This window comes from Rhipicephalus microplus, chromosome 5 (assembly GCF_043290135.1).
Source record: "Rhipicephalus microplus isolate Deutch F79 chromosome 5, USDA_Rmic, whole genome shotgun sequence".
NCBI classification, from domain to species: domain Eukaryota; kingdom Metazoa; phylum Arthropoda; class Arachnida; order Ixodida; family Ixodidae; genus Rhipicephalus; species Rhipicephalus microplus.
Genome location: NC_134704.1, coordinates 13,580,286 through 13,607,236, shown reverse-complemented (window position 1 = coordinate 13,607,236; position 26,951 = coordinate 13,580,286). Strand labels below are relative to the sequence as shown.

The 26,951-nt window shown below is 47.9% G+C and overlaps 3 protein-coding genes across 6 annotated transcripts in view; 2 read left to right on the top strand and 1 right to left on the bottom strand.

The window, feature by feature from the left end:
- Positions 1-433: 433 nt before the first annotated feature.
- On the bottom strand, positions 434-11,311 carry LOC119174008 (uncharacterized). Its single transcript, XM_075894258.1, has 3 exons — positions 8,396-11,311; positions 4,751-5,029; positions 434-855 (listed from the first exon to the last, which is right to left on the bottom strand). Exons 1-3 carry the CDS (start codon positions 11,309-11,311, stop codon positions 454-456), a joined length of 3,597 nt encoding a protein of 1,198 aa, XP_075750373.1. The 3' UTR covers positions 434-453.
- A 1,602-nt stretch (positions 11,312-12,913) lies between these two features.
- Positions 12,914-26,113, top strand: Syp (synaptotagmin binding cytoplasmic RNA interacting protein). Of its 2 annotated transcripts, XM_037426143.2 has the most exons (7): positions 12,914-13,410; positions 13,908-14,573; positions 14,636-14,771; positions 24,387-24,888; positions 25,172-25,281; positions 25,361-25,512; positions 25,719-26,113. In XM_037426143.2, exons 2-7 carry the CDS (start codon positions 13,914-13,916, stop codon positions 25,977-25,979), a joined length of 1,821 nt encoding a protein of 606 aa, XP_037282040.1. In that variant the 5' UTR covers positions 12,914-13,410; positions 13,908-13,913; the 3' UTR covers positions 25,980-26,113. The 2 variants fall into 2 exon arrangements, with proteins under 2 accessions (XP_037282040.1, XP_075750980.1); XM_075894865.1 differs by lacking the exon at positions 25,361-25,512.
- Positions 26,035-26,951, top strand: part of LOC119174986 (transmembrane protein 135) — a 41,022-nt gene continuing 40,105 nt past the window's right edge. For 2 of the 3 annotated variants that reach the window (XM_075894867.1, XM_037426145.2), the window contains exon 1: positions 26,258-26,557. In XM_075894867.1, the coding sequence (XP_075750982.1) occupies positions 26,405-26,557 (153 nt within the window). In that variant the 5' untranslated portion in view covers positions 26,258-26,404. Of the gene's footprint in view, positions 26,168-26,257; positions 26,558-26,951 lie in introns of those variants that run through there. The other variant, XM_075894868.1, reaches the window with a different exon arrangement.

Here is a 26,951-nt window from a genome sequence, read left to right as displayed (position 1 = left end):
CGCACACGGACACCACGCAGCGCTAAGTCCGTATGTGCCTTGTCGTGTCCGTTGTTGTTTTGCGCTATGCACTAAAGCGGGAACCAAAGGCCAATCAATTAATTAATTTTTATCCTATTATGGATGGATCGAACTTTTCAAAAACAATCCAAATTAACGCGATTGGGCCCCTAAAAGTCCCCGAGCCCCTTGGTCGGCATCAGGCTCGGTCGTCTTATATATATCCGATGTCCCGAAGAGCGACCTCTCACGAGAATCCTTACACTTGGTAGAATTGTAAGGATTGTCGATAAGGACAAGGGCGCTTGGGTCAGCTCCTCAAAAAGTTTTTAAAAAATCCACCCTGAGCGCCCGGCATGTGGTGCAACGTGGGTGATAGAGATTCAGACTCCTCCCATTTAAAATGTGGGTATCCTGTGCAACCTTACCCGCCTTAGAGAGAACACTGGGCGCTTACCTGCCCTCGGGGCGTCCCGTTTTGGCTTCGTGGACGGTGGTGGTGTTGAGCCAGCTGTGGTGCGCGCTCCCGGCGAACAGCACCACAGCCACCCATACGAGGCAGGCCAGCAGAAACAGTACGGCTACTGCGGACTCCGGGAACAGGGGAACCGTGCTCTCGGCGAACTTCCACATCTCTGCCTCCACGTTCGCCTCCTCATCGAGCGGCAGCCGTCCGCCTTCCATGGGATGGTACGGTCCATCGTCTTCCTGTCCGTCGGCGGCCGGTTGTCCCTGATCTTCTCCCTCCCGTTCTAGATGTTCAGCGGGGACACCGACACTCGAGTCGCGCATCATCCGATTCAACGCGTTTTCGTCCACCGTCCCGACCTGCTCGCCAACCTTGAGAGATTTGCGCTGGGGCAAAAATCAGGAACGAAATTCACCAAACTCTTTATTTGTGAATTTACAATATAGTAGCATCTGGGTGTTTGCGTGCCAAAATCAAGGCGCGCAGTTGTGGAGGGCTCCGAAAATTTCGACTATCCGGTGTTCTTCTGATATCGCACAGTATGCGCACGGCTCTAATTTCACCTGCATTTATATGCGATCGCCGTGGAATCGAACCCGCAACCTTCGTGTCAGCAGCCGAGTACCATAGCCACTACACTACCGCGGCACTACTTTTAGTGCGACGGACCTGCCAGCATTAAGATTTCTATATATTGCGTGAATTGTGAGCGTGTGAGCGGTGCTTCAGCATAGGCGCGTACGTGCGCACGAGGGGGGGGGGGGGGCTCCTTGTCACGTATAGGGGGGGGGGGTTGCGCAGTCTGCCCTGTAACGTTACTTAGTCAGACCAATCATTGTTCAATTGGCAGAGAGGTTTTTGGCAATGGCGGTCGAAGAACCGTGGTGATGCTTTCCAACAGCTGCTTACTTCCCATTTCTGCTCCCGGGAAGCCGTGGCCAAATACGGGCCATCGGGAAAAGCGTGTCATTGCTTCATTTTTTTTTATCCATTGCGCCAAGCATGTTGTCTTTTGTAATCACGCACGCCTGTCGCTGTCGGTATTACCAAAGTCCTTCAAAATCATTGAAGGGCTCCGGTATCACAAAGCCGCGGTCGCATACAAGCTTCCTGCAAGTACCGTTTGTGTTACCTTTGGTGTTTTCATCGAGGGAATCCTTTCATAAACATGGAGGAGTGACCCATATATACAGGAGACCTATATTAAGTTGCACGAGCGTGCGTAGCTTTTAATTTTAGACGCCTTTACAACTTTGCAAATTGATAATTTTCCAAAATATATTCCCTCACAGATGTGCGCGGGCATAAGAACGCAAGAAAGCGAACTGCGGGTGCTTAGAAACCGAGAAAGATAAGCGCTGGATACGATTGTTTTAGGGGCGAAGCTCGTATTAGTCTAACATTGTCATGCGTAATGCGTAACCGAGAGAAGAAGAGACGAGAAAGAAAACGGTGTCACGGCATATCCACGGAGTGAATGATGATGAGTGGGGCGAAGCGTCCATTATAGTCCGTCCGTCCGTCTGCTTCGCCCCACCCGTCATCATTCACCTCGTACATGTGCTGTGATTTTTTTTTCTTTTGCTTAGGTAGTGTAGATGCTTTGTAGGTATGCTATGGCTATAGGGTACCTCCCGACATCTCAGACCTACTTTACGTCGAGAGAAGAAAATGCTTTGACGCTGCATCAGGGCATTTGCTAGAGGAGAGTTGAAAAGGTTCGGATCCACCCCCACCCCCCGAATTTTTTTTTTCAGCGAGAGATCAGACCACAACAAGAGTTGCGTGCGCCGTAGTTTTCCGCCGCCGCCGGTGTCCGTAACCACTATCACGTGAAATAAGAAACAAACCAAACAAATGAAAAACACCAAGGACGCAGTGGGATTCGAACCCGGGTCTCCTGCGTACCAGCCCAGTATTCTACAAACATGGTTACAGGATAAGGGATTATTCGTCCCATGGGGCACACAGTGCCACTTATGTAGTACACCAGAAATAATTGAGCACAGAGCCACGCCGGCGCTTTAGCGCTTTAGAACAGCACAGCAGCAACATGGTAGAACACGATGCGAATTGCGTATCTAGTAGGTCCTCGAAGGCTCCAACCTATCACAAAAGCTTCAGGCATAATTATTCATCTTTATCAGCCACAGCATAAATAAATTGCACAAAATTTCTTGCAAGTATCTGACGGGTATCATGCTTCTCCAAAGAATGACGAAGGATGTCATAGTGAATGCCTTCTTATAGCACACAAATATTAGGATGATTTATGGCGTAGTGGGTACCCACCAAATGTGGTTGCAGCAATCACCCAAAAAGTGTTAACCACGGCCGCTAAATAAAAAAAAAGTTTAACAGAAGCTCTGAAAGGCCACTCTACAACTTTCGCCGTGACCGTGCTGCGCTTTCCGCGCAGACCTGGCGGCTTTAATTTTTCGGGTGATATAAAATATTTACACGCAATGTCATTGGCCACCAGTTGCCAAAGTTGGCCGTTCTACTGAAATACTTCCTGAAAAAAAAATGTTTGAGAACGGCCCTGCGCTGCAGTTGCATTGAAAGCTCTAGCAACAAGGGCTTGCAAATCAATTTTCATAATTGTCAATTTGAGGGTTGCAGCTGTTTATAAGGAAACGATCTGGGGTGCCATAGTTTTGATACCCCCCCCCCTTTTTTTTTATTAAGGTCCAGAAAGTCATACTTAATTTGACATATTCATCATCCGCCGAAGAACAGCGAGGTTTCTTTGCTTCGCGTTGCTTCAAGCAGAGACACGTGTACATGTCCAAGGCATCTGAGAGTTTACTTGCAGTCTTTGACAAACGCTTTATTATTCAAGTCGCAAAATTAAGCATAAGGTGAGAAGGCTAGAGAATCAGTTTTGAACAAGTTTTCGAGTATGATTGCGAGCATTGGGGTAGCCTGGAATTTTTAGATGCGAAGCAGCTCTTTGACTATAGCCTGTGTAATGCTGTCCCGTACGTCCTTACGATCCCCTCACCACAGGTGTTGGAGTGGTGCCAAGTAGGTCATGTCGCAGCAGCGCGTTGACGTCACTCTCTCCCTCACCCGCAGCAGCTGCCGGCCCCTCCACCCACTCGCAAGACACCTCTCTCGCTTCACCCCTTCTACCACCCGCAATGCTCTACCGAACGTCGAGAGGAAACACTTGACAGATTTAAAGAAAACGGCTAGCAGGCTGCGTCCCTTTGGATGCTACCGACGCGCAACTAAATTTGTCGACTTTTTCGGCTCGTTTATCTACGATGAAGCTTACACAAAACCCAACCCGCCTTCCGTGCCTGTGTTTCAAACAAACGTTTACTCGAGTAAACGCTAAACCTAGTTTCGCTTCAAACCGTTCTTTCAGCACGCGCGTCGACATCCGTTTTAATTGGGTGAACGCCGTGCGCACCGCTGCTGCTTCGTATCCCATCAGGGTTTCCTTCAGAGAGATAACTTTTTTCACTGTGAAAACCCACAACATGTTGACACAACGTGTTGAATGAGGTCATTTAATGCAATATATAGCTCCAGGGAAGACCTTGGCAGAAGCCTGTACCAAGTCAGCGATGTGCGTGTCTTGGGTGCCTTTTTTCTCTGTGGTGTCGTATTGCTGTAAATAGGGAACCGGTGTTCCTTTTTCACTTGAAACGTAGAAAACGAGCTTTCAATCCAGATGATTGCATACCACCCAGCCCTCTTAACCCAAGAAACGAGGCATCAGCATGCTTATTTCTCGCGGAAGGCATCGCGGAAGTATATCTAGTTCACCATAGCGGAAGGCTCCCTTCTGGTGCTATAGAAGGAGCCTTACTCTCTTCAGCACCAGAACCATTGAATTTAAATTTGCATTTTTTCACGCATGATAAACGAATGATAACGCCATCCTATAGATATATGGTCACATAGCATTGAGCTAATAGAACAAATTATTAAGAAGGACGCAGTAGTATGTATTTAACGTTACCTACAGTATTTTACCGTGTTACCTTACCCCCTGTATTTTACGATTAGTGTATTTATCTATATGCATTTTACTTTCTTCTTTTACAATGCATGACGTGTTCTTTCTTTTTCTGCATGTTGTACGGATCTGTATAACTTTATACCTTGTATAATGCTCAGCTGTCTGTATGTGTAACCACTCCTTTTTGGGCCTCTATATTGACCTGCAGTACCCCATAAATGAATAAATAAATAGATAAATATAAATAAAATAAATAAATAAGCCATTGACATATCGACCACATAAATGACGCGTAAAACTGCTCTTACCTGGGCGTCACCCTTGCCGGCTATCGAGGCCACAATATCATGAGAGACGCCCTGAAAGCATTCCAGCGGCGATGCCTGGACATCTTCGAGGAGCACGGCGGTGACCTGTTCGTCGGAGACAGCCTGCTTCGGTTGCTCGGACCTGCGGCTTCCTCTGCGCACGGCACCCAACATGGTCACCGTGGCGACGGAGCTTCGCTTTCGGCCACCCGGGCAGTCCAGGGGCCACGTCAGCGGACTGGTGACGTGGCCACCCAGCTCCAGCACGACGTCTTCACACTGCCGAGGCGAATATAGACGAAATCTTACACGTGCGTGAACGGCGTCATGAATTTAGGATTGATTGATTGATTGATTGATTTATTGATTGATATGTGGGGTTTAACGTCCCAAAACCACCATATGATTATGAGAGACGCCGAGTGGAGGGCTCCGGAAATTTCGACCACCTGGGGTTCTTTAGATTTAGGATTTATTTCCGGCTTCTTTGCGTGTATATGGATTCATTGTGTGGTTTTGTCAACAGATAGTCAAGCACACCGATGAGAATGCAGTACGTCATGGTGAGACAGCGCCAACAACGGGGCAGCAGGTGAACACTAAACACTTTCTTTTTTCTGTGAATAAAGAAAGCCCGCGAAATATGAAAAATAGCACGTGACTGCGCTCACAACCGCAAAGGAAACCAGCGCCCCCAAATCTTTTTTCTGCCTCTTTTCCGTTGCCAGATACAGCGTTTTGCATAGTGGCAAGGTCGGGTGCCACCAACATGTGTTGCAGTTCTGCAGAGATTCCTTCCACTTAATTATACGTCGCTATCACCGTTCATATCTCACAGCAAACTTTACACGTTGATCACGCGGCTGGATCACTGTTCTGATTAGAGCGTTTATAGCCTGACTGTGCAAGATCAAGGTAGCGCGTTTGTTGTGACGAGAAGTGGCACATTGCGCGATTCGTTTTTTTTTTCCTTCATTGTTACTCGTTATCTCAAATGAGCTTGTTTGAGGGCGCTTCTTTCTGATGCACACAGTGGTCTATATATAGCTCCGTGTTCTTTTTCGCATTTCGTGGTTTTTTTTAACAGGAAAAAATGAGCACGCGGTTAGTACGTTGTTGAAAGTAGCACAGACAGACGTCATTTAAGCGTGCGCACACCTGCCTGATTGACATTTTGATAATTAGGTGAGTACTTATTGAGTTAATAATATGATTATGAATAATTAATTGTCACTAACAAAAAATAATCAGTAGCGGCTGCTACAGTACACTGCGAACATTATGCAAAGCTTTGCTACCCGTAACGCCATTCCTGTTTTTAAAAATCGCGCTGCATGATAGTTGGGACACCCTGTATGTATAGAGAGAACAAGCACAGGAACGACAAAGAAGGTCACAACGCTGTTTCGCCGAAGGGTTGCAAAGTTAAAGTTTCATTGTTAGACCGCATCCCGCCAGATTTCAACATTTATGATTACTCGCCGAACTATGTTATGAACAATGTGGCGGTATACTAACATACGTAGGCGCTCTATATCGTGAACAACCTTCTCCCCACTTCAGGCGACGGTGCACAAAAAGTAGCCCCTTGCAAACACAGCAAAGTTTTCAGTTGGCTCCGAGCAGCTGCCGAGGTACGGTCCGGAGACGAGCGGTCTCATGCGGCGGCCGGTAGCAACACGTAGCAGGAGGCATGGCCTTCGAGATAGCGCACTGGCAGGAAGGTTCTAATGGAAAAGAAAGCGACGTTTCTATAGGAAGCGCTGGGTGGAGTTACTGTACTCTAGCACGGTAGGTGTTCTGTGGTAAAGTCAGCGGGGGGCAGCGGTAGCATCGGGCAGACGGCAGCAGCGCTGCCAATTATCGTGGCATGTCACCACGCAGTTTTCACCGTATGTCTTGTTTTGTGTCTAGTGTATTGTGCCTGAAAATCGGAAAGGATGCTGCATATACCTCGGTGTCGATCCGATTACAAGGGAAATTACAGAAGAGTGTCAATGTTCTGGCTACCTGGGCTGCTGTCTTAGAGACAGCGAACGGTGTTTCGGAAAAGTGGAAGCGGTGGTTTCACATTTGAAGTGCGAAAAGCACTTCAAAGAGAGAGAGAGGGGGGTCTTCTGTGCGGACCAGCGGTTAATTAGAGGAGTTGTCAAGCTGCAGCGCGACGTTCCGAAACTTTAGCCAGACGTTGTGCTAAGTATTTCTCATGGCCTCCGGCGTGTTTGTTTTGTTCCAAAAGGTACAGAGTTTGCCGGGAACCGTCGGCTGCGCTGGAGACCGTCGAGGCTAGGTGCATCGACACTTTGCACGAGCCCCTTTGACACCACAGCATTGGACAATGACTCAGTTAATGAAGGTGAGCATACTGACCGCTTCTTCTTCGTAGCATGTCAGGAATACTGACGTTCTATAAGTGAAGTACTCGTCGTTTTTCTTTATACAAGCAGTGTAGAGAGGTGACATGCCGAGGCGGAGCTACATGCAACTCCTCACAGCTTGGAAAAAATCAAAGCACACATCTCTTGCATGCAACAGAGGCTTCACCGCAACCAATAGAAGTTTGCTAGGGTGACGGCGTAGGAGAGGTTGCACCATAATGGTGTAGAAAACTTGCGAGAGCTGTAAAAGCGTGAAAAGTCCACTTTCGACATCAATGCGTCATGAGCACGAGGAGATAGCTTTTTGCGTCACATGTTGACGCCTCCGGCGCGGGACGCAGTCGGTCAATTTACAGTTTGAGAAGGCATGTAAGGCTTTCGCCTTTACAGTAAAAACGCTAAAGAAGGACAGAAAAAAATATCTTGAGGAAGCTACACAGCAGAGCAAAGGACTGGTAAACTACCTTGCATGACCACCTGAACTTTAAACGCGCTACGGTGCCATAGTGATGAATCAACGCAAAACAAAACACGAAAGCCAGGGTAAAGCCGGACGTATTCCTTGATCCCCGTTGATTGCTTAAATTCAAAGCACTGATGCATTCAGATTAGCTGTTAATTTGATGAATACGAGTATAGGTTAAGATATCTTCATATACAAACAAAAGGTATATAGCCTGAAAGATTCGGTATGTGCTGTTAAGAGTTGCAACCACTGCACTTCCGCAACACGTTAGCATCCGCCATAGTCCTTGAAGGACTCTGGATCGTCCACAAATTTTCACTAAATGCTTCAAGAAAAAAAACATGCTTTTTCAGCGGTATGCATAGCTCACAAGGGAAGCAACATATGCGTTCCTTGCAAACGAATTTCTAGCTTGCGAGACCTCATTCGACAATAAATTTCATTGTATTAGAGCTCTCTCAAAATTTCCCTGAACGTAACATCTCTCTGAAGATGTAATCAGCCTTCACGGGTACATTAAATCACGTTTGCAGTTCCGTATGATCCTGTACCTATATTAAACTTTCGCCGAAGTTGCAGCGCAGTTTCGAAATTCCGGTTTAACCAATTCATAATTTAAAAGAATAGATCTGCATATGGGATGCAGCAGATATCGCTACTTGACATTTAACCATAAAAGCAATATGGCACTGGCAAAATTGTAAGAACCCTTCATTGAAGCTTCGCTGATTTCCTCACGCGCTTACGCATTTATGTGCGAAAAAGATGAAACATGGTACGCCCATCAAAGGCAGCTCCAACCTGTGTCGTCGAGCTTTCTTTCGATGGGGCTTCTCGCACTAGGCCTCGCCACAGGCCTCCACACATGTCACACCCGCTGTCGCCATGCGAGGATGACTCCGCATCGGTTGTCAAAGAGGCCCGCGAAGACTTCCTCGCTAAGGACTTCTTTGACTTGGCTTTACGGACACCCGGCATGGCAGCCGCTCCAGAGCTGGTCGCTTGGAACGAGAAATCAAGGGAGTGGGAGGACTTCCTCGCTAAGGACCTCTTCGATGTGGTCTTACGCGCATTAGGCATGTCAGCTAATCTCGAGCTCGTAGCTTCGAACAAGAAATCCTGAGACTGAGAGCCGCGGCCTTTTTCGTTTGCTGGCCGCAAAGGCAGTGCACCTGGACCGCGATGCGACATCCTCCTATGCTCGCGCCATGAGGTGCTTGTGATGCCCTGCGCTTTGTGCTCGCCTCCGGGTCCAGCTGCAGGACGCGCTGGCAACTCGGCTTTCTTCGCGTTTGCTTTCGACAGTAGTCTGCCTCCCTGTTCCATGGACGACGCAGTGTCTCCAGGGAAGGCATCCTCGGGATACATGGCTGCCAATGCCATGGAAGCCCTGCGAACCTCGCTGCTCGCAAGAGCTGCCCTCTTCATTAGCTCAGTGGCGAGGAAGTCCCGCCGGCGCCGCTCCGTCTCGTTGTTATACTGCAGCCTACGGAGCGCCAGGGAAGCTACCCGGAGGTCCTCGGCGACTGCAGCCGTGTACTTGATGTGCTGCGTAGTGTCCGCGGCGCAGCGTGTTTCCCACGGCTGGTAGGGCCTAGAAGCACTCGCTGCGTGCTGAGGAGGCTCCACTCGCCCAACAGAAAAGCGCCAGGCTCGAGTAGAATCAAAATCATCGGCGAGCTCACGTGTCTCAGCGTGCAGCGTGCTTTGCGAAAGGCGCATGCATGAGCTACGCTGCTTGGCGCTGCTGTCTCGCCGAGATTCCACCGGCTCCATAACGTCGTAATCCTCGTGTGAGTTTGGCCGCATATCATCAATCGTACCTGAAAGCGAGTCAGGGCTGGCGAGAGCATAGTCCCGTGTTCGTGACGGCCTCCTAGAAAACGATGACCAGGAGGATTTTCGAGGCAACGTATCCGCCGCGTGCAAGCTTCTGGACAGCCTTCTCGCAGCCGGTCGAGACATCTCGATTTGGCCGTACGCGAAAAACCTTGAACTTCTGGGCGTCGATTCACTCTGCGGAAGTTGTGCGACAGATGTCCTTGCAGATGACAACTGTTTAGGATGCATTGATGAAGGCATTCTGTCTTGTAAGACTTGTGGCTCAGCCATAGCGAAACTGTGGTAGAAAGAGTCTTCTGTCCGGCTTCCTTGTCTGTATAATGCTGGTACAAAGGGCCCGCCAGGTGGATTCGCCGTATTGGTGAAAAGAATGCTTGATCTTCTGATAGGAGTCTGAATTGATGTTTGCGGCCCGTATAAGTTCATGGCTTGCGCCATGTCGCCTTGCGAAATTTGTGGTGGCTGGGCATGTGTTGATGCCTTGTCTAACGTCTGCTCTGATGAAGCCGTTTCTGTCGACACCACGCGTGAAACTATCATCGGTCTACTAACTATTGTTTGGCCCGTATAGTCCCGACCAAATAATGGCTTCAATGGCACGGACTGCTCTACAACAGCCTGTGTTGGTACAGACTGATCTATAAATGACGCGGTTGCTCCCGGCATATGTTGTGACGCCATAGGCTCAGTAAGCGACGGTTCCTTTGGTAAATATGTTGGCATTGACTGATTAGGCAATGAATAGCTAGGCACCATTTTACCTTGCACCTGCTCATCAGGTTGAATTGGTATGGGCTGCCCTGGCGTTAGTTGACTAGGTAACGATTGGCTGGGCGTGTACCCTTGTATCGGTTCAGCAGGCATCGGTTGATCAATATTCTGTCCTCGCATCGCATGATTCACGGTCGCCTGCTGGCTTGCTAGGTTTTGATCAAGTATTGGTTGACCGGAATTTGGCTGAACATACCCTTCTTGCAGACTAACATTTGGCTGAACAGTCACCAATGGTGTTTGTTGAGCTGTCATAGGTAGCTGCCCACCAGGAGGCGCAAGTTGGCCAGACATTGATTGAAAGGCGCCATAAGGCATCTGTTGACTTTGAGGGGCCAGGAATAGTGGAGGATGCAGTTGAGTTGATACATTTGATGCTGTTGTAAAATCCGCAGGGGGATGCTGCGATGCATCTTTCCGCTCGACGACGCCAAGAAAAGCTCCAATTTTCGAGAGGAGACCCGAACTGGTTTGTGGGGCATTTGCCGGCGGAAGCTGCGCGATCGCAGGCTGCGGTATCGGGGCCTGGGCTGGAAAAGGAAGTGTAGCCGGTGGGTAAGCGAAATATGACTGTGCTGATGCATCTGGAGCAGAGGGCGGGTGAAGTGCCACTGGACTGCTTGGCAGCTGAGAAGCGACATGCTTTTTCTTCTTTTTCTTTTTTCTGGATTTCTTGCCTTTGATTGCGTCCTTTGCTTCGCTTCCACTCAGCGTCTCTAAGCCCGCCTTGGAATGGCGGCCCTTCTTGACAGCACTGGGCTTGCCAGTGGACTTGCCTTCTTTGCTGGAAGACTTTTTGGTAGCGTTGGCCTTCCCATCGGACTTGCCTTCTTTGCTAGATGACTTCTTACTACCCTTTGGCTTCTTCACCGAGCCCGTGCCGGTGTCTCTGTTGGAGGCCGCTTCCGAAGCAATCTTTCCGACGTTGTCATGCGTGGCCAAGTCTTCAGCTGACTTCTTTTTCTTCTTCTTTGTTTTCTCGCCACTCGTCGAGCCATCCTCCTTGGTAGCCTTCATTGAACTCTTCTTGGGTTCTGAGTCCGCTTGCGGCGCATCCGAGGGCTCGCCTGACTTATCATCGCTTCCTTTCCCAGCTTCCGCCATGGGTAAAATCGCAGACTTCTGCAAATGTAGCCCTCCACCGAGAAACGCTGGCAGCAGCGTGCATGCAAGGGTAGGATAGATCTAGGATCACGCGTGCTCGCGTGCGCATGCTCTTGTTCCATAGCATGTGTCCCTCTGCGACGTCAGAAACAGCTAGGTCAAGATGGTTTTACAACGAAGAAAAAATACAGCTTTGTTTGAGGAGTGGTGTTTCTGGAACCCATGTCATATTTATTTGCATTTGTATGTACTTATTTTCTCCCTCACCACTCCCCATGCGCTTGTCTTTGGCGCAGGATGAATTAACCGAATGAGTACAAACGTGGCCCAATAAGCATAGGAAACGTGACCGGCTGTTGTGTTGTACGGGTAAGGTCGTGGTCGAGAACCGCAATATGATATATATTAGTGAATCGTGGAATTAATTTATGAAAGTTGGCTAGTTAGCCCTTTATTTATGAACGTTAGCTACCGATAACACGCTCCACGAAAGAGCGATTCTTCGTGGGTGTCATCCGGGCAGTAGCGAGTCTGAAGCAAATTTTTTTCACGAAGGAAAATACAGAATTTGAATAGGAGGTATGCAAAATCGCAATATATCGAGAGGCCTATGGGCGGGACTGCAAGCTCTGCTCATCGAACACGCGCTACACCCCACGTCAAATGGTGCACTCCAGCGCCATATGTGACGTGTTGCGTATGGTGAACTTGATTATACATCTAGTGTTGCGCAACTTCAACGTGCCACAGTCACCACCTTCAGGTGAAAACGAGGGGAAAGCAGCGGACCGTGATAAAGAATTCGAAGACCGGTGGGAGGCTCTGCAGCTGGTGACGCAGGGCCCTGAAAACCTGCTAATGCGTTGGTGAACAGAAAGAGGTAGCTCAAGCGAGTCATGCGTACCTGGAATAATGAGGCCAACTACCTCAGGAGTGAAGTACAAGGTGCCTGGTCAAACAAACAATAAATGTCATTTCGCTTTCTCGTACAATATCTTGACAGCGGAGGTTTCGAATATAAGCCGCACTCACAGACACTCGCATAGTTTTTATTCAGGGTTTTCATTTGTGTATTAGATGTGTCATTCACAATATTGAGTTAATACGTTTTTTTAAACATCAGTTATCGTGCTTTCTTCAAGATATATAGATGTGTGTAATGTGCTGCTCGTCTATGTCATCTATGCTGCTGCGCAGTTGTATTCGCAGACGTGTCATATGGACGTGTCGATCAGTCATGTGGAGGGTTGGTAGTGTTGAGTTGCATAAAAAAAAGAAACTCAATCTTTACACCTACGAGGAACGTGGCTGCTGACAGAAAATACTAGCCGCGTCTTTTAAGCTACGTTTCCTAGTATCTACCCTTACTAACGTCCGAAACCGGTCAAAAACCTGGCCTGACTATCCCGTCGGAAATTGAAGGGCTCACAAAACAAACCCAAGCACACTGTTAATAATAGGCAATACGAAACACATTGTTGGAAGTGGCACTGTCACTCCAGCGTTGGCGAGGATGCATCGGAAGTGATGTGACGGTTACACTTGATGTAACGCGAGTTTGAAAACGGCGTGGGCGTAGGTGTCGTTTGCTATTCAATCTGATGCGATAACTTGCAGCTGTCTAGATAAAGCGGAATAGGCGGGTGGAAAGCAACAAGCCCTTAACGTAGAGTAGCGACAGTAGCAACGCATCCTAGCTACGGTAGCTAGCCGTAACGTTGGCTAGCCGGGCACCCGCTTTTCTGAAAATCGCCAATCAAAACAAGGATGGCGCCTTTTCTAGGGTAGCGGCACTTTGCGCAACGAAAAGTAGTCCCACAAGCGGTTGTATATTTCATTGTACAGAAGTATATCATCACGCAACAGTGACAATAAGCTTAAACAGAACGTCGAATAATGTTAGGCCGCTCAATTTAAACAATGAATTTTGCTGTTTCGCTCGCCAGTCGAAGAGCTGCGTGGCCCTTTGAACACACCGGGCCGCCCCGTGCATGTGTCACTCACGTTGTAGCCCATTCCCATTAGGTTGGGACTGGGACAAATTTTGTCCCCTCGGATCGGGATCGAATTTTTTCTCGCAGGAGTAATCGGCTTCCAAAGTGAGTACAAGAAACTTTTCTACTTGTTGTTCACGGTAGTTAAACGGTCATGGGCTGCGCAAATTAATCTTCGCGCTGTCGAGACGCGCTGCCCGAGCAGAGCCGGTCAGTCCTATGCCGGCCCTTTGTTTTGCCCGCCCTTGTGCGCGTTTCACCGAGAGTGAACGACGAAGATTTGCAGGAATCCGCGCGCTCTCACGCTAGCGGAGTCCGTAAAGTGGCGGTAGGATGCAGCGAAGCCGAGCGTAGTTGCGGCATCGGTAGTACCTAGCGTGTGATGCTTGCGAGGCCTAATTTGGCAGTTCGCCTTTTTGACTAGCGCCATGGCGGGATAGACGCCGGCGCACTTGAGTAGCGTGCGCGCTTCCCGGCGACCCGGGTGGGTCCACTCGCGGTCTGTGCGCCTCTTTCGGCGATCTGTTCTCGGATTTGGCGCGTCGGCGAGACACCTGGCGCGCGCGTCATCTGTGGCGTTTCTTTTCCATTTCGTGACGCAGAAAACGATGGCCGAGGGTAACGGGGACGCAGCGACGGTTGAGCCCATGGACGAGTCTAGCGCGACTGAACAAAGCGCCGACTACGCCAAGCTTGTGGAGCACGGTCTACAGGAGAAAGTCGCCGCTCAGCTCGATGCCATTTTCCAGACGGGGAAACTGGCGTACGCCGACTTGGACGAGCGCGCGCTTGACGCGCTCAAAGAGTTCCCCGCCGACGGCGCCTTGGCTGTTCTGAAGCAGTTCTTGGACAGCAGTTTGGAGCACGTGTCCAACAAATCTGCCTACCTTTGCGGCGTGATGAAGACGTACCGGCAAAAAAGCAAGCTGCCCGGAGCGTCGGGCTCGGGCTCCAACAAGGGTCCAGACGAGGACAAGATCCGCTCCATACTCGAGCGAACGGGCTACTCGCTGGACGTGACGACGGGCCAGCGCAAGTACGGCGGCCCGCCTCCCGGCTGGACGGGGTCGCAGCCAAGTAGCGGCTGCGAGGTGTTTGTCGGCAAAATCCCCAAGGACATGTTCGAAGACGAGCTCATACCCCTGTTCGAAAAGTGTGGAAAGATCTGGGACCTTCGGCTCATGATGGATCCCCTCTCGGGCCTCAACCGAGGCTACGCCTTCATCACCTTTTGCAACCGCGAGGGCGCCCACAACTCTGTACGCGAGGTGAGTGTCTCGCGCCGGGACTTGCACGCAGCCCACTCACTCACTGCGCACTTTTCTCGCAGCTGGACAACCACGAAATCCGGAAAGGCAAATACATTGGGGTCACCATCTCAATCAACAATCACCGGCTTTTCGTGGGCAACATCCCAAAGAACAGGGGCAAGGAAGAGCTGTTTGAAGAGTTCTCAAAACATGCACGTGAGTGGGCTTATCGCCGTGCAGAATTCGCACGAAATCGCAATAGTCTGCTATGATGCTGTCTGCCATATGACAATGTTTGAATGAAAAAGTTTTTTTTTTTATATGCATCTATGGAATATTCTGTTGCATTTCAGTGAGGCTTGTACTACACCTATGTTGGCACTGTCACCAGAACTTTAAAACAGTAACGTGTTACAGTTAAGTTCATCAGTTATCACTAACGCTGCATTGACTTCATTACGAGGTGCATTGTATTGTAGAATGAATATGCATGTCAGTGGGAGTTTATAAATTTTCCCACAAAACGCACAAGCGGGCAGTTTTGTAAGGGTCTACTGTAAATGGTCTGCACACGAGATTGTGCAGTGTTTGTTGAGTAGCATCAATTGAAGCGTTGTATTACATAAGGTGTATGTTATGTCTTTCTTGTTACTTTTTGTGTCAAGTTTGACATGCAGGAGACATCCTCCAAAATGAACCACTGCATCTGCTTTTCATCCCACTATGCTACCGGAAAGGTCTTTGTGAAAGGTCTTTGTGTGGTACGCTTGTGCTAACGGAAGGTGCCTTGCTTGGTTATTGACATTGAACACACTGGTAACAACATGCACCCAGACAAGATTGAGAGGTGGGTGTGGATGAAGCTTGGATCGTAAATACAATTGCTGATACAGATAGCACACAAAATTAACTATTGTGGCCATCTGTCCAGCTGCCCTGCATTTGATATGCAGCGACAAATCAAGATCTGCTGGATCTAAAAAGGAAAGGCAGAGTGGCATTCTGTAGGTATAACTTGGGATTACTTATGTACACTGAACCACTGCAACGCTTCATAAGGTCTAATGAGTGCAGAACATTCAGTGTGTAAAAAAAAAATGTTTGCTGCCATGTGTCTTAGGGTATTTCGTGCCATGATTCTGAACAACTTCCGTTGTTATTGGTGCTTAGCACTTAATCTGTGGCTTGCTGGCCCTATAGTCAAGTTCAGCTGACACGAGTTTATGGGATTTCTTGCAATTTACAATTTTTATTTCAATACTTATTTAATTGCAGAAGGATTCAGGAATGTTAGTCCTGCTTATCTTATAAGGTCTTGGTGCAATATTTTTAGCAATTCTCTCATAAAATAGAACTTTGTAAATGAAGTTCTCTGTAGCAGTGTCAAAGGGGTGGTGCCACCAAATTTGTGGCATGCGTGTTCCTTTCTGCCCCGCCACGGTGGTCTAGTGGCTAAGGTACTCGGCTGCTGACCCGCAGGTCGTGGGATCAAATCCCGGCTGTGGCGGCTGCATTTCCGATGGAGGCGGAAATGTTGTAGGCCCGTTACTCAGAACTCAGATTTGGGTGCACGGTAAAGAACCCCAGGTGGTCTAAATTTCTGGAGCCCTCCACTACGGCGTCTCTCATAATCAAATAGTGGTTTTGGGACGTTAAACCCCACAAATCAATCAATCAGCGTGTTCTTTTCTGTAAGTGGTTCCTTCAGCTCCAGGAAGCATGATACACGCACCAAGATTCATGTATTTTCACTAAATGATTTAGTATTGCTCTACTTATGTGGACCATTTTCGGTTTCACGGCGCCGAGTTGGGCAGTGACGTGGATGCATAGGTGGCTTAGTCGCATAGTGAAGCACATCATGCCGAGTTTCGTCTGCTCTCACACACAAGTGCTAGCAAAACGAACACGCTGACAGTTGCCATGGCCAGTTGAAGTAGCATCCAGCCAGTGCCAAGGCAAAAGGCAGCCGGAAGGAAACAAAAGATTTTATATTTACAACGTATGTACAGAATGTGTACGAGGAAGCCACCAGATGCGCCGGCCTTTTATAGTCACCGAGAAGCTGAAGGAGGAGGGGACAGCCTCGCTGTTGGATGCGCACAGCGTCTCTGAGGGACGTCTGCGTTGTACATGAAGGACGCGTCAAGTGTCTCTTTGAAAGCACCCAGTGTCTTTGACGGACGCACACGTCTCTGGAAGGGCCAGAACACTCGTAACAGCAGGCATGCGAGTTCTCCCCTTCACAACGTGCGTACCCATCCGTTGTACAACACGGCTCTTCAACAAAAGGATTATAGCCAAGTAATTGGCAAGGAACGAAGTCTGTCTAAGCGTTTCTTTGTTGTTCGTCTCGGGGAAACTTGTAAAAACTCACTGGGTCACCATGTTTGCTCGGGCACACAATTGTATGTAGGCATGGTCGCTACGCGGGCAACCCACCGGATGCCTTCTGCACTCGAGCACACTGAATGCCTTCGCAGGTTTCGATGCGTAACACTTAGCCGAAAAGCAATTGAAACACGGCGAGTAATACAGCAACCCATGCTTTGCTGGTAAGTTGGGTACGCTCGTTTCGGAGGTGGCAAAGGTCACTCGAGTCACGACAACTGCCGTTGCTTCTCCTATTCTGACACTTCAGTGTTGCTGCGCAATTGATAGGCCTAGATCGCGAGTGAGCATTCAGCTACACTTTATATCCTACGTGTTTTTTGTGTCGGATCCTTCGTGTGAAGAGTCCTTGCATACAGAGAAAACCCACAACAGGATTGAGATAGCCTCGAAATTTGGTGGCACCACCATTTTAAGTATTCATTTGATACTAGCTGTTACATTGAATGCGTTTGTCTCACCAATGCTATTGCGTCCGAATATTCAGCAGAGATTTCTCATGATATTAATAAAGTTGTATCTATTTTTCTATTGGCCAATGGGCGAGTGTCAGTATGAATGATAAAAGTGCAGATGCACTGCAGTGAGATTAGAATGAGATATAAATACCTTGAGGAATGCACAGCATGCTTTGTGATGATCTTTATAATTTCAATGAGCATGTTTTATCATGTGAGCCTAGGGTGTGCGATGTGTGCAGTTTTAGGTGCAGGGAACAGGCTTTCCCGAAAACGCTCATGTGTTGTAGGTCCCTCATTGTGAAATGGCATATTTGCATAAGTTGGATTGTGCTTCCCTAATTATCTTTTTGGGGTGTAGTCATTGCTTGGTGGTTTTCTGGGAAATTTGCTTGAGACCAACCCACATGTTGGAATGCAATACATTATGAGTGATTGTATTCTGCAATTTTGGAGCCATTACAACTATGTGCCTTACGAGTAAGGTTGAGAGAATTCCACCACATGACTGTGCATTATGCTGTCTTTGAGATTTACCCACTTTGCGATGACACAGTCTTCTGGACCAGTGTGCCAACTAGAGTGGACAAATCCAGTAGGTACTGCATTACTGAACGGCCTTTACTGGCGAAACTGACCAGGCACACTAAACTTAAAATACACAGAATGAAAGCATGTTTTTTAGGGGGTTCATGCTCTCTATGACATAAAATTTAAAGGTGGTTGCATATCATCTGTTATTTTGCTGCATAGTTGCACAAGAGTCTGCGATTGGTAGCTCAGGTGTAGTTACATAGAAGCAGATTCATATGCTGTACTGAGATATTCCATTACTCAAGATGTGCCAGATACAGTGAAACAGGGCAGGAAATGGCCTTAAGCACCTAGGGAAACTATGGTATGCGTCCACATAGGAAAGGGTAATTTGCAGGCCATATTGAGAGCTCTGCACTCGCAAGCAAATGTGGGCTCAAATCTGCTAGCATGCTTACAGCAACTCAAGGTGGTGCCATGAGACATAGCTCAATACCAGGGGTGGATCGAGCTACACATTTTAGGGGGCGGGAAGTCACAAAGTAACACCTGGGGGCGAAGTCCTACCTAACTTTTGTTTTAATTAGCATGAAAACCCATTCTAAGCATAAATATTGTTAATGTTAGAGGTCCCACTCATTTGTTCTAGTTGGTTATAGGAAGTAGACAACAAGCACTGAAAAGAGGAGCGGGGGGGATTTGCTGACAGACTGGGGGGGGGGGGGGCAATTGCAACAACCCCCCCCCCCCCCCCCCTTGATTCACCGCTGCTCAACCCTACCACTTGCAGTCACTACTGACACTACCACTTTTTGCCACTCAAGGCATAGAGTTTCCTAAATATACACTAGAGGGAACTCTGGCACTAGTGTCTATGGCAGCTGCAACGCATGGTGCTTCAGCGAGCATGGGAGTGATGGGTAGTACACAGGTTTGTCTAATCTTCGTACTTCTGGCTCCATGTGTGTTCGTGTGGCTTGAAGCTGTTTTCTCATGAAACAAAAATCGGCAAATGTTCAGTGGTTGTGCTTCACCACCTTATTATTTTAGACTTGCCATTTCAAATGGGGTCACGAAGTTCAAAAAGGTTAGTTTTTCCTTTGAAACAAAATCAAAACACAGCAATAAACGGAGCCACAAGTGCGATTCGCCACCCGCAAGTATGAAGACTAGGCAAACGCATGTACTACTACTCATTCCCATGGTCGCTGAACGATTGCAGCACCAGAGTCCCCTCTAGTTAATTTTAGGAAACTCTGACTCAAGGCACTACCTGCTGCAAAAGGTGTTCAAGTACCCTCTGGCTACACTTTGCTGTGATAACAAGAAATGTAGAAACCTTCAGAAAAAAGGCAGCACCTAACAAGTGAAAGAAATGCAATGTTGTCTTCCGGTCAATTCAAACTTTGATGCATGATGTATGCAGTTCCAGGAGTTCATTGCGATTCACCCCTAATCATGGTTGAGCTTTGACCATGGTAAGGAATACGAAGAAGATAAACTGCATTTTCAGTGCCACAAGGGTGTCAACGGCAATTTTACTTGCTACTGGCAGAGTAAGGTACTAGGCAACAGAAAATAACAGCCACACTTGTGTCATTGGGGCATGCGACATCAACCAAATGCAGAGTAGCAAAAAGCCAGCAGTAATTCAGTCAAGCAACAAGGCAAGTCTGTGGAGTTCTTCAGACTGCCCGGTTGGCCTGGCCATCTGCAGAAGAAACACGCTTTGTAGAAATGCTAACATCTTGTGCATTTCTAATAAATACCATTCGCTTGCTAGCTCCACCCGCTAATGTATAAGACAATAGGGATGACAGGCACCAGTGTGCGTACATTGAAATAGGTGTTGATGAAAGAACATACATGGTACCGTACTTATGAGAGACAATTTCTCCTTGGTGCATGTTTCTTTTTAAAGGGGTTCAGCTCCTAGAACAAAGAGGTGCAATGACATTCTGCTGTAGATATTTTCATGCATCAAAGTGTAGTTATTTATCGCATCAATGAAAGGGCAGTAGAAAATCTGGTGGTTGCCATTCCCAGACGGTTCTCCATTTTAATATTTTGATTGATTATGGCAAAGTGGGGAAGCTCCATGGAAACTGAAAGGGAAAGCCAATCTACTTTTTCCACGATGCCGCGGTGCATGTGCCCTTCCGTAGTGGAAAAGTCACGAGATGCGTCCTGGTCTCCGAATCCTGTCATTTTCCTGTCATTTTCCAGTCACTTGCCTGATTGCTTCTGTTATCCCACATTTGGTGGAAATGTTGTGCTTTTAGGCTATTCAGGTAGAGCAAGTTTGTAAATTTAACTGTGCAAACAGCTGTATTGCTTGTGCAAAGACTAAGGTTGCAGTTCGAATTTTTTATTTTTTTTTTCACATAGTGTGGTTATCAATGCAGTTTTTCTCTAGGTTTATGTTGAGAAACTTTTTATACACCTCCACAACAAGCGATAGCACAAACCATCTTTAAAGGTCACGTCAACAGGCTGACTTTTTTTTATACATCCCAAACAAAACCTCCAATTCATACAGCAGACCGGGATTGCATTTTCCTATTATTACAGCGCTGCACAGACTCTCCATTTCGAAAAACAATTTCTGTGCCTCTTATGACCAATCTCCCTCCTATGCACAGCGACGCAAGCTTGGCCATGGGCAACTTGATGTGCCACTGAGCTCGTCGATTGGTCATTTGACTTTGAAACTTTGCCTTGGCACAGCAGTGATGCAGTTTTGGCCGTGCAGTCTGCATTTTCATTTTTCTGTACTGTCATCTACCGGGAGAAGCGGTATTGCCGGAACGAAAGTCTCCTAGATGAAGAAGAGTTTTCCAACTTTCTGCTAGGGGGTGGGTGCTTCTCCAACCGCGCTGCTATGACACGCATTGATGTCGGGGATACCCTGCTCGGTCATTGGCTGCGTACCGCTGACGTGTCATGTCGCAGAAGTAGGCGATGTCACAACGATGGGCTCCACATTCCCCCTCCCTATGGCGGAGAAGAATGGCAAGGCCGCATGAAAATTCGAAATTAGCTGGAAAGGATATTTAACCTTTGTGACTTGCTTAATATAGCACTTACAGTAGACTCATTAATTGGAACACTAAGGTACCGGAAAAATGTGTTCATTTAATAGGAGTTTCGTTTTATTGAGAGGTGAGCTAGGTTGCAGCATTCAAGTATGAAACCAATGGTATCAAAGGCAGTTGTTTCATTTAAGCACCAGTTCCGTTTCGTTTACTGAGAGTCCTCTGTGTTTGCGAAATTCTTGCGGAAACATTTCAACGTAGCAGAAGTGCACATCTTTCTCTTCATAATGCTTTTTCGACCTCAAGGGCTATACACTGTCACATTCTCTGCTGTTCGTGTGGCTCTGTGTTATCCTCGTGAATGCAACTGAATGCTTGTAACTACTCCCAAACAGCCTTCCGTTCACATGACAATTCATTTGGTAATGTAACCCCCCTGTCCTTCCTCATTTATTCCTCCTCCTCCTCTGTCATTGTCCCAAGTTAGATGGTTTGCGTTATTTCAGTCGACCAGTGCAATGATGGAAGTGCAATATTTGCTAGTAACTGCTCCAAACCTGCTTCAAAATGGTGTTGGCTAACTAAAAAAAAATGAAGTTTAACCATGGGACCATCCGTAAGCATAAGCGAAACCGAAAGCACGCTGTATAGACTTTCATTCCAGTATGCTACTCAGTGGCATAAATCCAGAAAAATCCCAAGGGGTGGCACATATGAAGCCATGGTGTCTAATTTGTATATTTAGTATGGATTGTATTTTTATTTAAATAGAAATTGAATAATGCTTTCAAATAAAATTTAAAAAACGAGCATGGGGTCTGAGCTCGAGATATTGCATTGTTTCATTCAGTCTATTCTTTTGCACTTTTTTTTTTATTTCCATAGTTCACACAGCTGGGGGGCATTTAACACAGGTACGCAGTAAAAGATAACAAGCCTTTTATAAAGTTGATTGTGCTATGCTTAACTGTTAACTCAATTATATCATGTGATAAAGCTAAATCTGAAGTGGAACAAAGTCTAGACTCTCGACCCCCCCGCCAATGATTTACGCCAACTATACTGCTTGTATGCTAGCTGCATACTAGCAGACGGCATGTTTAATAATAACAATATTAATGGGATGCTTAACTGATGTTTTAGACTTCAGGAGTCGTTAGGAACATGCATTAGCACCGAAAACACCAGTAGCAACTCTAGTAGCAAAGCTATGGCATTTTTTTTTTTTGCTCCCAAAACACTTGAGCCTGTTCCAAAGCACCATTTTTTCTGCTCCAGAATCTGCTCCAAAAAGCAGAATGTTGCTTCCATCAGTGTAGGTGTGAAATTGAGTGTTTCGGCATAAAAGAAGGAGCTGCTCTTTATACCATGCCTGTTCACATGGCCTCGGCAGGAATTATGAGGAAACAATCACCTGGATGAGTTGATTGAGAGATTTTAGGTCTTGGGTGGTGTCAGTTGTGAGGTTGATAATTGATTGCTTTGATACATTTAGAAGGATGTAAATAAATTTGTAATGATTAGAGACACAAGATGTCTGCAACTCTTGGCCACCGTCTTGCATACAAGTGGCTGAGGGAGTAATGTTTTCTATGTTAAAGGAAATTTAGTCCCTTCATTTCTGCAGATTTTTGTGTTTTAGTCTTTTGAGCCTACAATGTATTGTTGCTTAAAATGTGGATAGTGCTTCTATGCATGCAGCCTCATCATGAGTGCAGTAAAAAAAAAAAAAACTTGCAGCAACACACAGGGGCATTGATATAAAATTTCATACTAGATGTGTCCATTCAAGGTGTCCAATAGTATTTTTGAGCAAACCTAAATGACATCAGTCACCTGGAAGTTATTTTATTTCGAGGGCAAACAGCATACAAAAGCTCAGGTGGTCGTTGAGTACCCTGTGAATCAGTGGTATTGCTTGCTGTAATGGAATGTCAACAGCGAATCTCGCACAATTAAGTGCATGAATAAAAACAACTTGTACCGTATTTACTCGCATAAGCCTCACACCCCCCACATTGCCCAACAAATATAAGATTTTTTTTTCCTCGAGTAATTATCGCACTTGCGAAAATTGCCACAATAATGTCGTCTGCTCATTCCAGTCGTTGATGATGATAGCGTGCGCCATCTCTTAAGCTTCAAGGGTACTATTATTGCATGGAGATTCAAGCCAAGCCAAAGCGGCCATGGCGCGTTGCGGCATTATGTATGTTGTGTCAGTAATCCTGTCATGTTATGCGGCGATACTGAAGCTACAGGCTGCTTTCAAGTTGAAAATTATTGATCACGCGCTAAACAACGGCAACAGGGCCGCTGGTAGGCCCTTCGGAGTCTACGAGTTTTGTGTTGGCTACTGGTGACTGTAGCTGTTGGGCTTGCCATGTGCCTAAGACTGGGATTGATGGTAAACTTTATTTCTTCACAGAAGGAAATCGCGGATGATTCTGTTGAATAGTCATCACCCCAATACTGACGTCCTAAGCTTACCTTTTGAGGGCTCCTGTTGACGAACGCTATCGCTATGCCCACAAGCATTCTCATTCGCGGCTATTTGCTTGCACTTTTTGTGTCTCAAATAAATCTTGCCTCGTGTTGAACCTGTGCTTTTATTGTAGAGGTAAATTTTAATTAGTACTTCTTAAAGCTTGCTGTTAGTTGCTGGTGTGAGAATCCCGATGTGCAGACACTTCGTTTTCTTTTTCGCTTTGTACGTTTTGGTGGAAGGTTTTCCCGCGTACTTCTCCCACCCCCCAACTTTGCATCGGTTTTCCGCCAAAAAAAAAAGTGCGAGGGTTATGCGAGTAAATACGGTATGTATAGCAAGCAATACCACTGATTCCGAATGTTAATGAGCACTAACATCACATATATGCACGTCAACACTTTTACAACCATAAGTAATCAACCCCTTGGCTGTGCGAGATTTGCTGTTCACATTCAACAAATATCTTTGTACTGCAGCTATGGCTGGTTGCCATCAACTTAGGGTGGAATGATTACTTAGCTTCTACAATTTTTTAAAAATCCGAATTCACCTGTCATTGACTGATTGTGATGTGTGCGGCATTAGGGATGTTAGTCTAATGTGTTACTACTACTACAATTTTTTAAAAAATCCGAATTCACCTGTCATTGACTGATTGTGATGGGTGTGCAGCATTGAAGATGTTAGTCTGATGTGTTACTAACACGGAAAAAAGAGGAAGCCATTATACTGAAGTGGCAGCCGAGGTCTAGCAGATTAACATGCTGTATCACACAGAAACTGTGACCGGCTGTGTTCCTGATAAGCAGTACTATAAGCGGTTGTCACACTAGCCAATTTGTCCTTTGTAAAAATACATTACTTGCTGTTTTATGGTTTGCATCGAAGTGTTTATCCCATGATTTACTCGTGCTTCTTTTGGCAGCGGGCCTGACGGAGGTGATCATTTACAGTTCACCTGACGACAAGAAAAAAAATCGAGGCTTTTGCTTCTTGGAGTACGAGTCACACAAGGCAGCCTCGCTTGCCAAGCGCCGCCTGAGCACTGGCCGCATCAAGGTGTGGAGCTGTGACATCATAGTGGACTGGGCAGACCCACAGGAGGAGCCTGATGAGGAGACAATGGCCAAGGTGAAGGTTCTGTACGTTCGCAACCTTACAACGGACGTGACGGAAGACAAGCTCAAAGAGCTGTTTGAAGCACATGGCCGAGTGGAGCGTGTCAAGAAGATCAAGGACTACGCATTTGTGCACTTCGAGGAGCGGGACCATGCGGTGCGTGCCATGGAACAGCTTCAGGGCAAGGACTTGTGCGGGGCCCCCATGGAGGTCTCGCTGGCCAAGCCCCCATCAGACAAGAAGAAGAAGGAGGAGGTGTTGCGAAACCGGGAACGTCGCATGATGCAGATGATGCAGCAACGCATAGTGTGAGCACTCTATCCTCTCACACCAGTGCTGGAATAGTAAAGCATGACTTAATAACCACACACTGCCAACCACTGCAGAATGGATTCCATTGTGCCACCTTGTTACACGCTCCCATTGCATGGGATGTATCATGTGCACATTCAAAATTTTGCATGTAATCGCATAGAAATTTGCATGCCTCGGCTGCTTCTCGTGTGTGCAAGAAGCTCCATTTTAAGCGCACTCAAGACAATATCCTCTCGAGAGTGGCACATTGTGGTGATATGCGCTGTTTTGTTGCAGGGACGTGTCGGACTACCGCATGATGGGCTGCATGCCCCCGCCGCCGCCCCTTCGGGGGCCCCGGGGCGGCGGGGGCGGCCGGGGCCCCCCCGTGGGTCCTAGGAGCTACGGTGAGTGTGGGAACACCTGGGGGCACGGGGGTGTGCGTTTTCCCGGCTGGCTCTGATCCTTGTTGGTCTCTGTGCCTAGATTACGACTATGACTACTATGGGTATAGCGACTACCGGGGCGGCTATGCGGATCCGTACTATGAGGACTATTACGGCCGCTATGATGACTATTATGACTACGGCGGCTACCAAGCTGCGGCACCCCCCCGTGGCCGGCCTGCTCCAGAGCGGGTGGGTGGTTTTCTTCCTTCTCTCCTCCTCATCTTGCCGACGGTTAGCATATCCGAGCGGCCGGGAAAGCGGGCGCCCCCGCGGTGGTTGAGGTGCTCGTTCTCGGATATGGTAGCCCGGCCTTGCGCACTGCCCGTGGCCGCCGGGAGAGCAAGCCCCTAAGTTGGTGGGCCCTGATTAGTGTGCTGCTGGTGTTCGTCTTTCAGGCTCGTGGTGGCCAGCGTGGGGTGACGCGTGGGGGGCGCGGCCGTGGGCGGGCCCCCCGCGCTCGCGCTGGCCGGGGGGCGGGCCCTGCCAGCCGTGGGGGCCGTGGGGGCGCCCCCCCCCGGGGAAGCCTGGCCGGTAAGCGCAAGTTCGACGGGGGCCACCAGAATCAGGGCGACTCCAAGCGCCGCTTCAACAACAGCCAGCAGCAGGACGACGGGCAGCAGTGGTACCAGGACTCCTTCAAAGAGACCTGGGGCTGAGCTCGTGTGTGTGTCTTCCCGCCGCCAAGCACTCCTCCTTCTCGCGGGGGGGGGTCCGGACTGTGATGGACAGGCGACGTGTAACCAACCAACCTGACGACATGTGTGAAAAATAAAAGTGGCCGTTTTAAAAACTGCATTCTCCTTCCCTGCTGCCGCTGAGACCCCGAGGATGTGTACAGTGACAGGTTTGTACGTTTCCATTCTTCGCGTAATACTCGTCGAATGCCGCGCGAACCGAACAGCTGTTTGAAAGAAAGCCGACCGGTCCAATGAAAAGCGCCGAACGGCCGAAGGCCGGCTTACGGGCGGCGCGCTGTAGTGAGATGTAGGTGGCGTGGACGTGCGACTTGTTTTCCAGAGGTGAAAGTACTTTCGAGACGAGTTTTTCCTCGTGTGTCCTTTGAACGTGTGGCTGCCTCGCAATGGCGGTTTTGAGCAAGTTGCTGGAGACTAGCCTGCCGTTTCGTTGCTACGAGATCGCCCACCCGTGGGAGCCGTCGTGCACTGCTAGCTGGGTGGCGCTGTTTTTCGACACGTTCAGCAACTCGATCAAGCTGTACGGCGTGCTTTACCTGGTCAGTGCGTTATTTTTTGGCGGTGTATACGTTGCATAGGTAGAGCAAGAAGTGTAAGACAGGTCCATAATTTGAGTGAGATGACGTGTTCGCGAGCACTGATAGTATACCCGAGTAGATATGCTTGCTCGGTACGCGTTTTCTGCGCCTTTTTTTTTTTTTTTTTCCTCAAATGCTGCGTTGTTACGGCGTATGCGCGTGACAGCTGAATGAGCCACATAGTGCACCTTTTTCCTTCCTCCGTGTAGTGCACGGATTTGTGAAAGTGTCGTAACTGTTGCCTCCCCGAAAAAGTGCGATGTTATCGCGGTCAGATAAAGGATATTTAGCTGGGCTCTCTTTGGGAAAAACTAACGCAGCTTCGAAGCCATTTCATGCATGCACTCCGCGCCGC